Genomic DNA, 14,583 nt, shown 5'->3' with positions numbered 1-14,583 from the left:
GTCACTGGCACAGGCTCCCCAGGGAAGTGGTCACAGCACCAAGCCTGTCAGAGTTCAAGGAGCATCTGGACAATGCTCTTAGTCATATGGTTTAATGTTAGGTGGTCCTGCGAGGAGCAGGGAGTTGGACTCGATCCTTATGAGTCCCTTCCAACTCAAGATATTCTATGATTCTATTTAGGGTAGCCCACTTGCCCAGGCAAGGGAAAAGCAACTATAGACTCAAACCAGCTCTTTCTTCACTGTGTGTTTCTTCTATTCTGAAACAAGGTTTTCAGCTGGACGGCTACTCTGGACATGAAGAGAATGCTTACACTATGCAGAAGGCTTAATTCCTGCTTCATTCACGCTCAAAATTGGATGGTACAAGCAGTTTAAACTTTTTAGACAAAAATGGCCATACACATCTAAATATTTGCAACTCCAAATACTAAGTGTGTGCAGGCAACTGAAGTAATTGTTCCGACAGATAACAGCATAGAATACATACAGCCAGTGCAACTAAGTCTGTATTTTGAAGTCAGATATAGACCTATTTCCCACACTAGTGTTTTAGAAGCACAAGCTCACTCAGTACTTCTCCCATGTACGTTTTGGCAGGACACAACGTATGCCATTTATGCCATCTTTCGGCACATGCTCTAACCAAAAATAAAACCAATATATTAAAACCTTCTAACTTCCTTTTATCAGAGTGAAAACTTGAATAAATTGTAATCTGAGTACAGGAACAGTTTGGATAAGCTCCAAGAGAAGTTTTTCTGATGGTAAGACTATGAACAACAATTCCCAATTCCCTTGTTAAAAACTGGCAGCTGACCAAGAGTTCTGAAGAGAATAGTAAAGGAGTGGAAAACCTTCTCAACTCAAAGGAAACTCCAACACAATATTTTGGTAAAGGAACAGCACAGGCTCCTTCCCTTGGTCCAGAATTAAGGTCAATATTAAAATAAAACCAAACAACACACAAAGTACCAATCCGTCCACATCCCACTTCATTGCAAGCCAGTCAGCACACAACCCATTAACTGCTCAAGGCACACAGTAATCTCTGCTTTACTCCCCAGCTTTTTACTGTCACTGCTGAGTTTAATATGCTTTCAGACAGAGTGAGCTAACCTATTAAACTTTAAGCGTATAAACTCTATCCCTTGCATACCAGATGTCTGGAAGAAGGATATGGCTAAGCATTCAATATGCCTTTTTGGAAAAGAAAGTTAAATTTTGTTCTTTCTAGTCACTAGAAAGACAGAGGCGGCAAAACATACGTTAAATGCATTCAATAGCTAACACTGACAGTAAAAGCTGAACTACAGAAATACAGAATCAATTACAATTCTTCAAATGGATGGTGTAGCCTGGCATAAAGCTTGACATGTTACGGCCTGCACATGCCTGTCAGCACCCATCTATGACTACAAAGACTGAGTGGATAATCAGTATTAACAGTGCATGGGGTTATTCACCTCAACACACAAAAAGCTATTCACACTAATACCTATGTGGTTTTAGGTTTAGATTAAGTGTCCAAATGTAGACCTTCTGGATCATACTAGTAATATCAAATTCTTGGACCAAACTGCTGAAATTCTTTCCTGTGTTACAAATTGTTCAGCTTTCTTGTTGTGATATTAAGCAAAGCAGTGTCATGTTGAAGAGCGCATAATCAAACCACTTAAGATTAGCCAGATATGTGATTTCAAGTCAGGTCTTCAACTGAAACATACCATTTATCAGAAGACTCATTTTTTTCAGTAAAATCTAATGATTTTTTAGAGAAAAGCGAACAAAATGCAAATTACAGGCACCTTAAATAAATATACCTCTTTTTAGGAGAGAAAAAAAATACTCTCCTTTTTAGGAGAGAAAACCAAAAAAAACCCCCAAACAAACCCAAAACTTTCTGTCCAAGTTTTCCATCCATAAAAGATGCAAATACTAGAGTTCCCTATGTTAGCCCTTCTTACCAGACTGACCTATTTCAACTGTATTCCTGGCACGCAGTACTCTTCATTTACAGGCTAGTTTGCTAGCTAAAAGGATGGATGTCTTCCCAGCCTTTTCAAAAAGCCCTCTGCCAGCAGAAACCAGTCTAAGTTAGCTGTTCCTGAAAACAGCAGCTACTTTTTCCTCCTAAGTTCTCCGCAAGTTGACTGCAAAAACTGAGCGTTGGTGTGCTTTGCTCAGACAGAAAAACAAAACATAGGAATAAAAGAGCAATTTGTCCGAACCCAGGAACCCTCCCTTCTCCCAAGCAACTATCCTTGCTGCTTTCTCTGGCCCACTGCACCTTAGACTTCCCTCTTCACAGTTGCACAACTGCAACCAGAACAGCTGTAAAGCTATTTATCCAACAGACAGGGAGACACAAACAGATGCACACAAACACACATGCCGTTCACAGACCTCTAGATAATCTTGCTGGTTATTCATCTGAAGATGGTCTGGAGGATGCCTGCTTCAGTGCAGACTTCAAGCTAGACATACTAGAGATACCCAGTTACAAGGCACACTTGTGTTCAGAATACAAATGCTATCACAAATGTCCTAATGTCATGAGGCACTTACCTCACTGTGGTTTTACTTCTGTAGTTTATTCCTACTTGCTGATATGGTGTCCTCCTCCTCCTCCCAAGCTAGATGCACAGTGTAGAGTTCATGAAATTACTATTCTCAACATGCATACATATTAAATGAACTGCTACAGAAGAAAAATACCTTTTAATCATTTCATCTTCAGTTAAGAACAATGCAAGACTATTTCCCCTGATACGAATTTCTACCCTCCTCATGCCCTTCTACAAATCCTGTAGGTTTTTTTCCCCACAATTAGAAGCTAAAAACTGATCCTTTTCATCTTTCCTGTAAACAGTACTATTGAAAATGAGATCGGTACCTGAAGTGTAGAAAAATAAAACTAGCCAGAGGCCATGGGAAATGCAGCAATGACATTTATTGGAATTTCTCCAGGCATTACATGAAAAATTTTATAAGTGAAACCGAGGATAAAGCACATTCAGTGCACCTTAAAAAAAAAAAAAAAAAAAAAAAAAAAAGTATCTGAATAATCTTGATTCTTTGTAATACACGCTACTGCAGTTCCTGGGATTGGTTTTGTATGTACACATCGCCTAAAACTTACTCTGAACAAAACTGCGAAGAACTGCCTTTTCACTTGGCAATTTCCCATCTAGTACAATACAATATTCTTGAAATATCTAGACAGATTCCACATAATTTTATACACAGTGTTAAGACCTTTCACCCCAACTGTAAAAAGAAAGACTATTAAGTAAATCAATATCTTTAATTGAATAAAACACCACGGAAGTAAAAAACAACAACAAAAAAAAACAAATCCAGGAGACCCCAAGCCCCCAAGTTAAACAGCAGCGCGCAGCAAATCAGCATTGTTGTTCCTCACTTTTATATTAACATAAAGTGTAATACTTAGAAAGCAGTGAAATTCAGTCCTTGCTTTCTAAATTGGACAATCTTATGCATAAAGACACTGCTGGATTTGGCACTTTGCTTAATTGTTTTTCTTACTAAAAAGAATAAGTGTTTCCTGAAATACAGTATAAATGGTAAGAGATAATATGAGCCACTGTAACACTCAATTAACGGTTCAGACATGCACTCCAAAATACGTGTCTATTACACATTTGTCTAAGCCTTCTCAAAAATTCCACTCAAAAACATTTTCAAAACTATATGCATCTTTTTATACCTTTATAAACATATTTTCTCCCTTGAAATGATCAGAGCTTACCTCACCTTCTGCCTAGAACACAAAAATTCATGACTTTTGTTTTAAAAAGAAGACCACAAAGCAGTATTAAAACAGGAATAACCTGGAAAGCATTATTAAAACTGCACCTGTACTTCAGAATCCCCTTTCAAATGCATATTCACTGTGTATGTGAAAACTGAAAGGTACATGATATTTGAAACTTGCTTGGTCCTCTCTCATGCACTTATGCTCAACTTCCTGCAACCTGCCTCAATTTTCTCTTCAAATAAAATTTAAGAACAGCTTTCTGGCTCCCACTACGATAAGACAAGGCTTCTTGCAGTATTTCTTTGGTTAATTGAGAACCCCTTACATGCCTAACTCTTATGACAGCAAGTCTTCTGCAGAAAATTAACATCAGAATAAATACCATCCCACAGCCTTGCTTCCCTCCTCCTGTCATCACGACCAACCCCAGGACAGGTGGAAGCAAACAGGCCAGGAAAGAAGTAGCAGTCACCATTAGCTCTTGCCTTTACAAGTTCTGCAAGTGTGTATAGATACCTATTTCTTAGCTCTGAGTTACAGAGGTGGAGCTATGACATGGTGCTTTTTTTTTTCCAGTTCCAACATGCATGTGGAATTACACTGCTGACTGACACAGCCCAGGCAGCGGATGGCACTAGAGCTCTTTCTGTACGAACCAAGTCATGATACTTATTCTGCTTATTGGTCTGTGCACACAATGTCAGTAGAATTAAAAAGAGAGGCACGCATGAGTTCACACAGATTTTCCACAGAAGATGTGAAACATGCTGCTCTTTGGAGGGAAAATTACATTCTTTTTTTTTTTTTCTTCAAGTATTATTCAACATACATATATATAAAGACACGCTATTCTCATTTCACTACAAGACAAGCACATCCAGAGTGAATTTGTAGATCACCATTATCTTGGCTTTGACTACTGAAATTTCTCTTTTCCTTTAAGTCAGCTCTAAATATACATCTACTAATCATAATTACATGTGAGAATCCTTTATTTCCCCCTTGTGATTTATTTACATAATCATAAAAAAATTAATAGCCTGAATTTGCATACTGACATTTGAAGGCCCATCTGTAGCTATGAGTGTCCCAGCACTAGTTTTGGATAATACCGTTGCCTATTGCTAAGTCCTTTGAAAGCAGCATCCTTATCTTTTCTTTCCCTTTTTTTGAAAAGATGCTGCTTAGAAAACCCTGTTTTATGGCTTACTCCTTATTTTATTTTATTATTTGGATTGTAGTTTACTTCCTTCAGGAGCAGTTCACAGTCAGACAATGCTTCTGCTGGCAAATACTTCATTATCTGCTCAAGAGTCTTTTGATATGTTATCTTCTCCTGTTCCAGGGACTGAATTACAGTTTTCATTTTGTTTTCTCGAGTCAAAATAGTCTCCAGGCTGGATTCCAGACTCTGAATTTTAGCATGAGCAACCTGTAAACAATAACATTATCTTATAATAAATTGAGACGTTCTGAATAACTTTTTTATATTATGATATGCTATATGTTAAGGAAAGAACTTAATTACATAGATGTTTCTAAAAGACACCTGTGTATGCAGATAATACAAGGAATGCCTTCTGTGTATCATACACAGAATCTCCTTATAGCGACCATATCACTCTGAAGGATTTCTGAAAGCTTTACAGAGGGAAGGAGACATACAAGTTGCAGCAAGCAAGGGACAGTTGAGAGTAACAAGGAACTGGAGCTGCAGGGAGAAAAAGGAAATTAGCAGCTGGAGTAGCACTGGAAGAGACTACTTGTCTGACAGTGATGGAGCAATGGGAACCCTATGTAAAAAAATAAATTAGCAGGATTGAGAGGTTAGAGGGAAAGAGAACCTCAACGCTAAGTCTAGAAGCAGACAGTGTTCCCTATTCTCTACTAAAAGACCTACACCTTCCTCTGGGGAAAAAAAACCCAAAACACTGACTGGTAATGAGAAAGCCTGGACATCAGCAGTAGCAAACGTGTCTCTCTGCAGAGTCGGGGAATTCTGACCATTCCTAGGAAAGGGCCCAAGCAGAGGAATGAAGAAGGCGTTAAGGAACTGAGGAAGATGCATTACAGTATGGCGCTCTGGAAGAACAGAGGAGCTTCGACAGACCCTTTCAAATCAGTCACTCATGATTATTATAGGCCCTTGATGCATTTTCAGAAGAGAGGTAAAAGCCCAGGTAGTAGTAAATAGATAAATAAATAAATGAAATAAAGCAAAAATAATAACAGTAAAAAAGGCAAGTGATCCTTGTTTTTAATATCAAAAGAACACAGCACAGCACCCTTAGCACATAAACACAAAAATAATGAGGCCTTGATCTTTCCTTCTTTCCCTGCTTCTATTTTCAGGTTTCAGAAGCTGAAGGTGCTCTCTGAGATTTTTCCAATACTTGTTCAAATTAACAAGTATAATAAGAAATGGCCTGGTGATGCAAAAAGAAGAGCTTGTCTTTCAGGAAAATGGAAGACAATACATATCGAAACCTGAAACAAGTCTTGGCCAGGCTATGGGAGAAAGGGTGAATAGTGAAGGAGGAAGAGGAGACTTTTTTAAAGCATGACTTCATCAGTCTGGTGGGCACTCAGCTGTATCCAAGTCTGCTAGGAGAGACCACCTTTCAAAAGCAGGACTATGAGCTTCAACAGAAGAAAACAGAATGATACTGCCTACAAAGGTCTAGAGAAAGCAAGCCTACTGCACTATGGATTATTTCTTAAAACTTTCCAGTAGGGAAGCAAAGAGATGAAGGGACAGAGAACTTATTTTTCAGCAAGATACACAGATTTTGCCAACAGATTTTATGGGAGAGAAGGGTAGAGATACTTTGAGAGAAAGAAACCTAAATCAAGAAGGAAAAGTCCAAGGAATGACAAAGGAGTTAAAAACGTGTCTAACAGAAGTAAATCCCTGTAACTGAGAGAACTGCTCAACTGCATAAAGTCTTGCAGTTAGGAGACTTCTCATGTACATTTAAAAAAGAGACTTACTCCTCTATTGGCTGAATTGCAGAAATGACCTCTCCATGAATTTGTAGTCTTAAGTCATTTACCTGTAGCTTCTCCAACAAATCCATGTTTTGTCTCTTCAGATGACTGTTTGCCCTCTCCAGCTTCTCCAGGGGTTCACCTTCATCACAGGGATTCACGTTTTCCTGCAGTTCATCCTGAAGAACATGGTACTCTACTTCATAGGCATGGAGCTGTTTTGAAATATCCATCTCAAACACCTACCATGAAAGAAAAAACAATTTTTAACTACAATAAAGAGCGCTTACTCCAAATGAATGTTTGGCTAGGAGGCAACTCTGCTTGATTAACTTAATGTTTTTTCCTGTTCCTCTCAAAAAAAGTATTTTAAGGAAAAGTCTACAGTAAGAGCATTTTAATATCTAGAGTTCTTATTGTAGCCATAATAAATCATAGACTTTAGAATAAATTGGATCATCACCTTTACAATTACTAAATACCATCTTACTATGAGATGTATCAGCAGGAAAGTCTTATTTAATCCCAGAATTTTGTAATATGACCACATCTTATCATCTCTTGCTCAGAAATATTAAGAAGTTCAAGAAGAAATTTTCAATTCAAGTCTCACCAGCTTGTGATGGGAGCAGGATCACACAATGAGGAAGAAAAATCCAGGAATCATCAGATCTCCACCCTCAAAACTGGATCTCTTGACTTCAAGTACCCATTTATAGACTTTTATAAAAACACTCTTCACGCTTACAGTTTCCCTGTGCTCTGTCTCTGCATGAAGATACACTATTTTCTTATTGGGATGCTTTGGTGACAAAGCATTGTGAAGACTATGGAACTGAGCATCGAACAGTGATGGGACCATATGACCCTTATCTGTTTATACATCTAGTCACAGCCTCTCAGCTTCTAGAAGTTACCAAATAAGTTAGACTAGGAAGGGAAGGATGTCTACAGTGACATTAACTCTGTCCCTTGTTCTAGAGGCCACAAACATTACACCAACAGAATATACATGCAGATCCCCCAACAAACCCAGTTCTGCATTATGTTCATTGTTCTTCAGGTAAATCAAATGAGGTAAAACTTTAAATTACATGTGGTGTTTAAGCTGGACAAATGCCATTTTCCTCTATGTAGCTACCCGGTCAATTCTTCATCTGTGTATTATAGTCCTGCATAACATTTTTCTTTCATTATCTGCTGTAAGAGGACAGTCCCAGGAATTACAACATTGAGACAGCCAAACGACTCCACTTGCAGCCAGTCTAGGTAGAAGCAACATGATATAGGCAGTCTACACATGAATGCAGATCCAGAAGGCTGCTCAGCATGAGACCACACCACAGGCAACCAGGCGACCTTCCTCTCAGAGCTGAGCTGACCTGCGTATAACCACATCCACTTCCCCTCAGGCAACATAACCCATTCTTTACTCAGTCAGACCTGGCTTCGCAGTTCTACCATCCTCACCACAGCGCAGTTGCTCTGCAACCCACACAGACCACAGGACAGAGACAATTTCTAATAATATCAAAAATATTGAACTACCATCTCTATCACTGCCAGAATCAGTGAGTTGTGAAGATAGACACTAAAGTGCCTGACACAGGTTTAGCATGGCAATCGCAATCAGTGCAATGAGGAAATGAAGATTTACATGTCATCTAAAAATGAATTCTTAACTGACAGCACCTGAAACATTCAAGCGTTAACCAAGCCATAGGAATGCATTAGTGTGAACTGCACTCCTGCATATGGAGATGGTTTTCTAGAGCTCTTCTGTTATCTCCAAACTGCCACCTGAAGGGGGAAAACTGCTCACAGGTTCACAGTTAAGGTACTAGACTGAGGCTCATTTTCAATTTGCAGCTTCAATGCAGAGGAAGATGATATAGAGAGATGAAGATCCCAGCCACTGACAGTATTTCACAGGAAGGTTTTCCTGTATCAGCATCAGTAATTCTGTGTTTCTCTTCTATTCTCGCCCTTTACCACGAAGCTGCAATGATACTGATGAAATAACAATACTCCAATCCTCCTTCCTCATACCCAAGAAAGGCAGGCATCAATCCTGAGGGGCTTTTACCTCTGGCACCAAGCACCTGCCAAATGTGATCCCTCCAAGGACGGTGTTGAGGTGAGAAGGGGAAGTCGCATGAGGGCACCCTAGAAGTGATACCCAGGAGGATAGAAACCACCCCCGCAACAGAACAGCAAAAGTTTGCTTGACCTTCATTTTAGTACAGATCATGAAAACCGGGCCTCACCAATCTCCTAACTTGTAGGATTTTAAGTTGGAGGTATCAGAAAATTTCCTATGGGGGTACCCAGCCCTGTACAGCCAGAATTTCGAAGGATCAGGAGGAGAAGTCGCTGTGATGCTACCTCTTCCCACCATGGCAAGTTGTGCTTCCCGTCACAAACTGTAGGACTGCTCACCAACTAGCAGGGAGCAACAGCTGGGTTTAGGTTTGGAAAATAGGCTACTTTTACCCTTCTGATGGTGACATGAAATTTATAAGCAAAGTCATGTTTACCCAATAGCTGGGGCACAAAAGAACCTTTGTACTAAACCTTGAGGTAGCAGCTAAAGCCTTGCTAAAATTGCAGTCCAAAACCCACTGAAATTAGCTCATATCCAATTTCTGTACAAGTTAATGGGAAGATGATTCCTTTGCATTTCAAACCAAAAGGAACATACTGAGAAGACTTTCACATATTCCTTAGGCATGATTCTTTTAAAGTAAACTAAAGTGGGGGGCTGGGCAGAAAGTAAAGACAGGAACAACCTTACCTGAGTAATAATTTTTTCCATTTGAGGCTGAGTCATATCTGGAATAGCGGTTTTAAGAAAATCAACAATGTTCTCAAAACTCTCACATCCCATTATTGATGTTTCTTGACTGCTAAGTAGGCTCAGTGCTACTTTAAATATGACTTCCGTTCCTTGCAGAAAAATAATATCTAAAAAAGAAAATTATTAACATATCTTGAAAATGAGAGCTTAAGTCATTGGGTAAATACGTATATTTGCTGGCATGTTTTTCTTTTTAATCAATCATACTGCAAATTTCTTCAGTTCAGAAGTGCAATCTGTCTTATTTCAACATGAGGTTAAAGCATATAAAAGCATTTTCTGCCATCTTACAGATGTGAGAGAACATTAAAGAAAATATCGCATGCTTGTTATGTCTGTAACAGTTATCTGCAATAAGCATTTCATTACTGTCTTCTGTAGACTATAGACTGTTAACTAACTGCTAACTGTTTTTAAGTGCATCTGTAACTGAAAAGCATTTGGGAAGCAGATCACAACACAAAGTACTAACGTTTTACAGTTTTCTACAGGCAGAAGCTAGTCCTTAAAAAATGATCATGTAGATTCCATACCCAATCATATTATTTTCAAAATCCATAGTAGTTATCACATTGGCTATAATTTAAGCCCCAAATCTTTACTTTGAGATATAATTAAGCGGATTTGAGGGGAAAGTCCAGGCTCTGCAGAAGTCAGTAGATATAGACTGCACAGAAACTGGAAACTTGATCACAGTAACTAGAAACTCAGTCTTGGTAGCAGCGGTGGACTTGCAGTTACCAAGGTGAATGCAGCACATGAGCAGTTCAAATTAAGCCTCCTGTGCTGTTGGCTCTGTCACACCACCAAAAGCAGGGCTACACAACTGAACAAACTCAATTTGTGATCCTGATACTGAAAGGTCATCCTTGGCCCTAATCCAGGGTAGCACCAGGACACTGGTGAGGCAGCCACCTCACTCATGCAGAGTTGCTAAAAGTCTCCCTTCTCAAGTCTATGATGCACATTCAAGCAGCATAAATATAAGTATATAATTTGTGATGGGTAGACATTAACCGTCTGTTCCTGGTATGTGACAATGGCCCATAAAACACTGAAGATGCAGGAATCCAAAGCATTAAGAAGTAAAACAACATAGTGACGTTTGAGTTTTAAAATGGGAACATGCCTTGCTCAGCCCATTTACAGAGAAATGAGCACTGACCTTCCCCACCCTTAAAATACTCGTTTTCCAAATTCAAAGCCTACTGAGGCCAAAAAAAAAAAAAAAAAAAAAAAGTAAAGAACACTTTAGCCTTGAAAAACAAGTCAAAAGAAAAAAAACCAAAATGCTTGAGTGTCCCAGAATTCAGTAATCCCGCTGGGAGAGACATGTACCAATCATGTGAATACCACTGAAAAACAGATACACCAATCATTTGTTCACCCAAAGATCAGTCAGAAAAAGCTTGCTGTAAAAGGAAAAAACCTCTGTAATGGAGAAATCACTAAGTAAAAAAAAAAGAAAACCAAAACCAAGCAAACCCCTCTTTCTCCCCAAACCACCACACAAAAAAAATTAAAAACCTAACACACTCCAGTAATAAAACATGAGACAAAAGTCAGGTTGAATTTCTTAAGAAAAGACAAAAGGTGCCATATGAAAACAGAAAAATCAAATGGAAAAAAGTCTGATTTAGGAGGAAGTACATGACATATGCACCTAGCTTCTTGGTGCATATCTGAGTGCAGTGAGTTTTACATTAATAAATAAAAAATTTTTTTAAAAAAGCTGCATTGCTAGAGATTTGATTAAGCTGGCAGTTCTTATTGACAATGAAAGAATACAAAACCAAGTACTTGACATGCTGATACTGTAAACACTACAAGGCACAATCAATATTTAAGCTTCTGTACTAGACATTATCTGAAGAGGAGCATATCATAAAAAAACCTATGGAATAAGAGGCATACTAAGACTAGAAAACTGTTCAGTATATACATGAATACCTGAAACAGCTTTTAAGTTCAGGTTTACTTGATTTTTTATTAGAAAGCACTTTAGAATCAGTTATACAGAAACACTTTCTTGAAAACCAATGCATTCTCTTTTTTCAGTTTGCAAGTTCAACAAGATGAACTTTTCTATAGATATCAACTGAATGTTTGATGCATAAAATACATTTGCAACAAAAAAATTCCTGCTGTTCACACTTCAGAAGTCTCTTGGCTAATAACAGCAGTCATACTTAATTGCTCAAATCTGATGTTTCAAAGAATACATTTTGGTTTTCTCCTTTGAAAAGGAGCTGACATCCCACCATGAAGAGTGTTGCTACTTGCCACCCACTATAGTCACCCCAGATGTCCCTAGTATGTAGAAAACTACTCCCTGAGAGTTTCAAAACATGATGGACGACATTGTTCTGTTTATTACTGCAATAAAATAAACTTTCTTACCAAATACTCTGGCTACAAATCCTAATGGAAACTGAGATGCGAACAGTGTAAGAAACCACGGTGCAGCATAAAGACTGGGACTGATTTCATTTTCTTCAAGATGATTATACAGGTCTCTGTGATAATCATGAAGAAGCCTTGAGAGCTGATACATCTGAATCTACAGTGCATGAAGGGGTTGGGGGAGAAGGAAGTAGAGAAAGAAAAGTTCAGCTTTACTCAGTTTTCCAAACCATTCACTTTTCACTCGAGGGAAATTAACTCCAGTACAGATGGCACTGTAAAATGAAGCTTAATTGTTGCCTAGGGCCTCAAGTGATATCTACTCACATATAAACAACCCACCCCTAATGAATTAAAACCAACACAGTAATCAATAACAAAGAACAGTTTGAACCTGATTATTAATGAAGTATCATTGCAGATTTGCAGGCTTAAGGTAAGAAGAGAATATTTTGATCTAACTTTATCAACAAACCACAACTTTTCAGTTTTGCAGCAATGAAAGTAGAAGTACCTCTTCCAAGATGCCAAAACTCTCCACTACAGAGTTGAACTATTTCTGGCTAAATTTACACACTTCAGCTTTCATCCTTTGAATCTCAGCCATATTTTTGCTGCATTTAAAACTCCTATGCTACAATCATTACTTTAGACAGCTTCTGTATCCACAGACTACTTTAGATACGGTGGGTCAATAGAGGTGTATTGCATACATATTTCCCAGCATACCTCCCACATGCCAGTGGTCCAGAGAAATTCAAGATACTGATGCAGAAAGTGCTGCTATACAACCTGTATAAGGTTGCAAAGCAAAGTGGTTAAAAGTTGCTATTAATTGCTAAGAATATCACTCTGTGGCAAATTATTTCCTTTCCATTTTGATAGTTGATATTCCACAGTAAGTCGCTCACAGCACAGAGCAACACTTCTCTCAGAAAGCAGAAGATGAGAAGCAGGCATATATTGATTAGCTGTCAGGTCCAATTTTGCTTTCAACAGTGCCTTATGCTTAAGGTGAATCCATTCCTCAATAAGAAAATGACTTATTAAATCCAGTTACTTTGCTACTTTTATTGGTCATGATTCTTCCCTACCAAAAACTGACTGCACTTGAAACTATCTACAGTCAGCAATGTCCAGAAGCAGAGAGATCGCTTCTCATTCAGGCAAATTAGCTAAATTTGTGCATGCATTTGAGTCCGTGCTTTAATTGCCAAAGATAGTAATTAAGCACAGTTTGGACAGTGTCGATACAAAACACATTTACGTGTGAAATTAGAATAGTATCACAGAGGCAGTAAACCAATTGGATGAGTTCATTATGAACTAAGGATCTCGATTACTACTTTTTCCAGACAACAGTTAAAAATACAAGTCAAATAAGTTTTCATTATCCTGAAGAAACATCCAACATTATTCTTCTACAGGACAAGGTAATTCTGTGTATAAGCTTACTTATGTTTCAGTACTAATAATGCAAAAGAATTTGCAAGTGGTCTACTCCCGTTAAAAAACAAAACAAAGGGTTAGGCTTTAGTGATGTCCTCTAAGTCATCTTCAATAGTCTAGTTTGTCTTGAGCAGAAAAAACTTGTACTTTTGTATAGAAGAGGATAACTGCCTAGAAGCAAACTGTGGGGAAAGAGAGGTCATTTCATTTAAAGGGCAAACAGTACTACAAGCAGTAAACGTTCTTAAACTTAAAAAGCGTTCTTCCTAAGAGCTTCTGACAATGAAAGTTTCAGTCTCATTTAAAACAAACGGTGAAATTCTGGACATCTGAATGCTCTCAAACCATCAGATGTTATTGAAAGTCTACAGCTGCAGTATAACATACAAACACTAAGAGAGCATCTTCTAGGGGGAAAAAAAAATCCCACAACCATGCATTTATCACAGTTTGACCCCCACAGGTTCAAGACATATTTGGGGAAGGTGGGGGGGGAAATGGGACAGGGAAGAGGCACAACAATGCTCTTTATGACTGTTCACCCTTAATTCATCATAACAAACTTATTATAGCATACTTACATCCACAGTAAAACACTCCTCTATCATTTTTAGAATAAGGACATACAATTTCTTTAACTACAACCTATTCTATTGTTCTGGACATTTGCCAAACAAGCACTTAAAGTGACTGGTCATGAAAAGTGGACTGAAACTTTCCCTTAAGTTTTTGCTTAGTTATAAGTGTTATGCAGGGAGCATGAAAAAAAAAAAAAAAGACTTTTGTATCTGCCTCTTAGTTTTCTCTTTCTCCACTGTGGATTACAAGCTTTAACTCAGCAGTGGTATATCCCTTTATAATATTAGGGACTTGTAGCATACAGTTACTTAATTCAGTGGACAGTTGCATCTCAAGGTGAAAGATTTCTCAAACTTTAAACCCTGAAGTTTATACAGATCTGAAAGATTTTCTATCTTCTTCCTAAGCAGCCTTGAGTATCTACAGCTAGCTGTCAAAAGACTAATATTGCAGAGCATGCATTGTTTCATAAGCAAACTAAATGATCAAAAAATCGTATGTTTTCTCTGTGTTGAGGGTGGTGGGA

The 14,583-nt window shown here is 38.3% G+C and overlaps 1 protein-coding gene across 5 annotated transcripts in view; it reads right to left on the bottom strand.

Moving 5' to 3' along the window:
- Positions 1 to 2,938: 2,938 nt before the first annotated feature.
- TBC1D4 (TBC1 domain family member 4) overlaps positions 2,939 to 14,583 on the bottom strand; it is a 112,549-nt gene continuing 100,904 nt past the window's right edge. For all 5 annotated transcript variants that reach the window (XM_030036377.2, XM_030036378.2, XM_030036379.2 and 2 more), the window contains 4 exons: positions 12,027 to 12,186; positions 9,564 to 9,733; positions 6,835 to 7,011; positions 2,939 to 5,213 (listed from right to left, as the gene is read on the bottom strand). In XM_030036377.2, coding sequence (XP_029892237.1) covers positions 4,995 to 5,213; positions 6,835 to 7,011; positions 9,564 to 9,733; positions 12,027 to 12,186 — 726 coding nt within the window. In that variant the 3' untranslated portion in view covers positions 2,939 to 4,994. The remainder of the gene's footprint in view (positions 5,214 to 6,834; positions 7,012 to 9,563; positions 9,734 to 12,026; positions 12,187 to 14,583) is intronic.

This window comes from Aquila chrysaetos, chromosome 14 (genome assembly GCF_900496995.4).
Source record: "Aquila chrysaetos chrysaetos chromosome 14, bAquChr1.4, whole genome shotgun sequence".
Classification (NCBI taxonomy): domain Eukaryota; kingdom Metazoa; phylum Chordata; class Aves; order Accipitriformes; family Accipitridae; genus Aquila; species Aquila chrysaetos.
The sequence above is the reverse complement of the archived record's forward strand: the minus strand, read 5'-3'. Positions and strand labels throughout refer to the sequence as shown.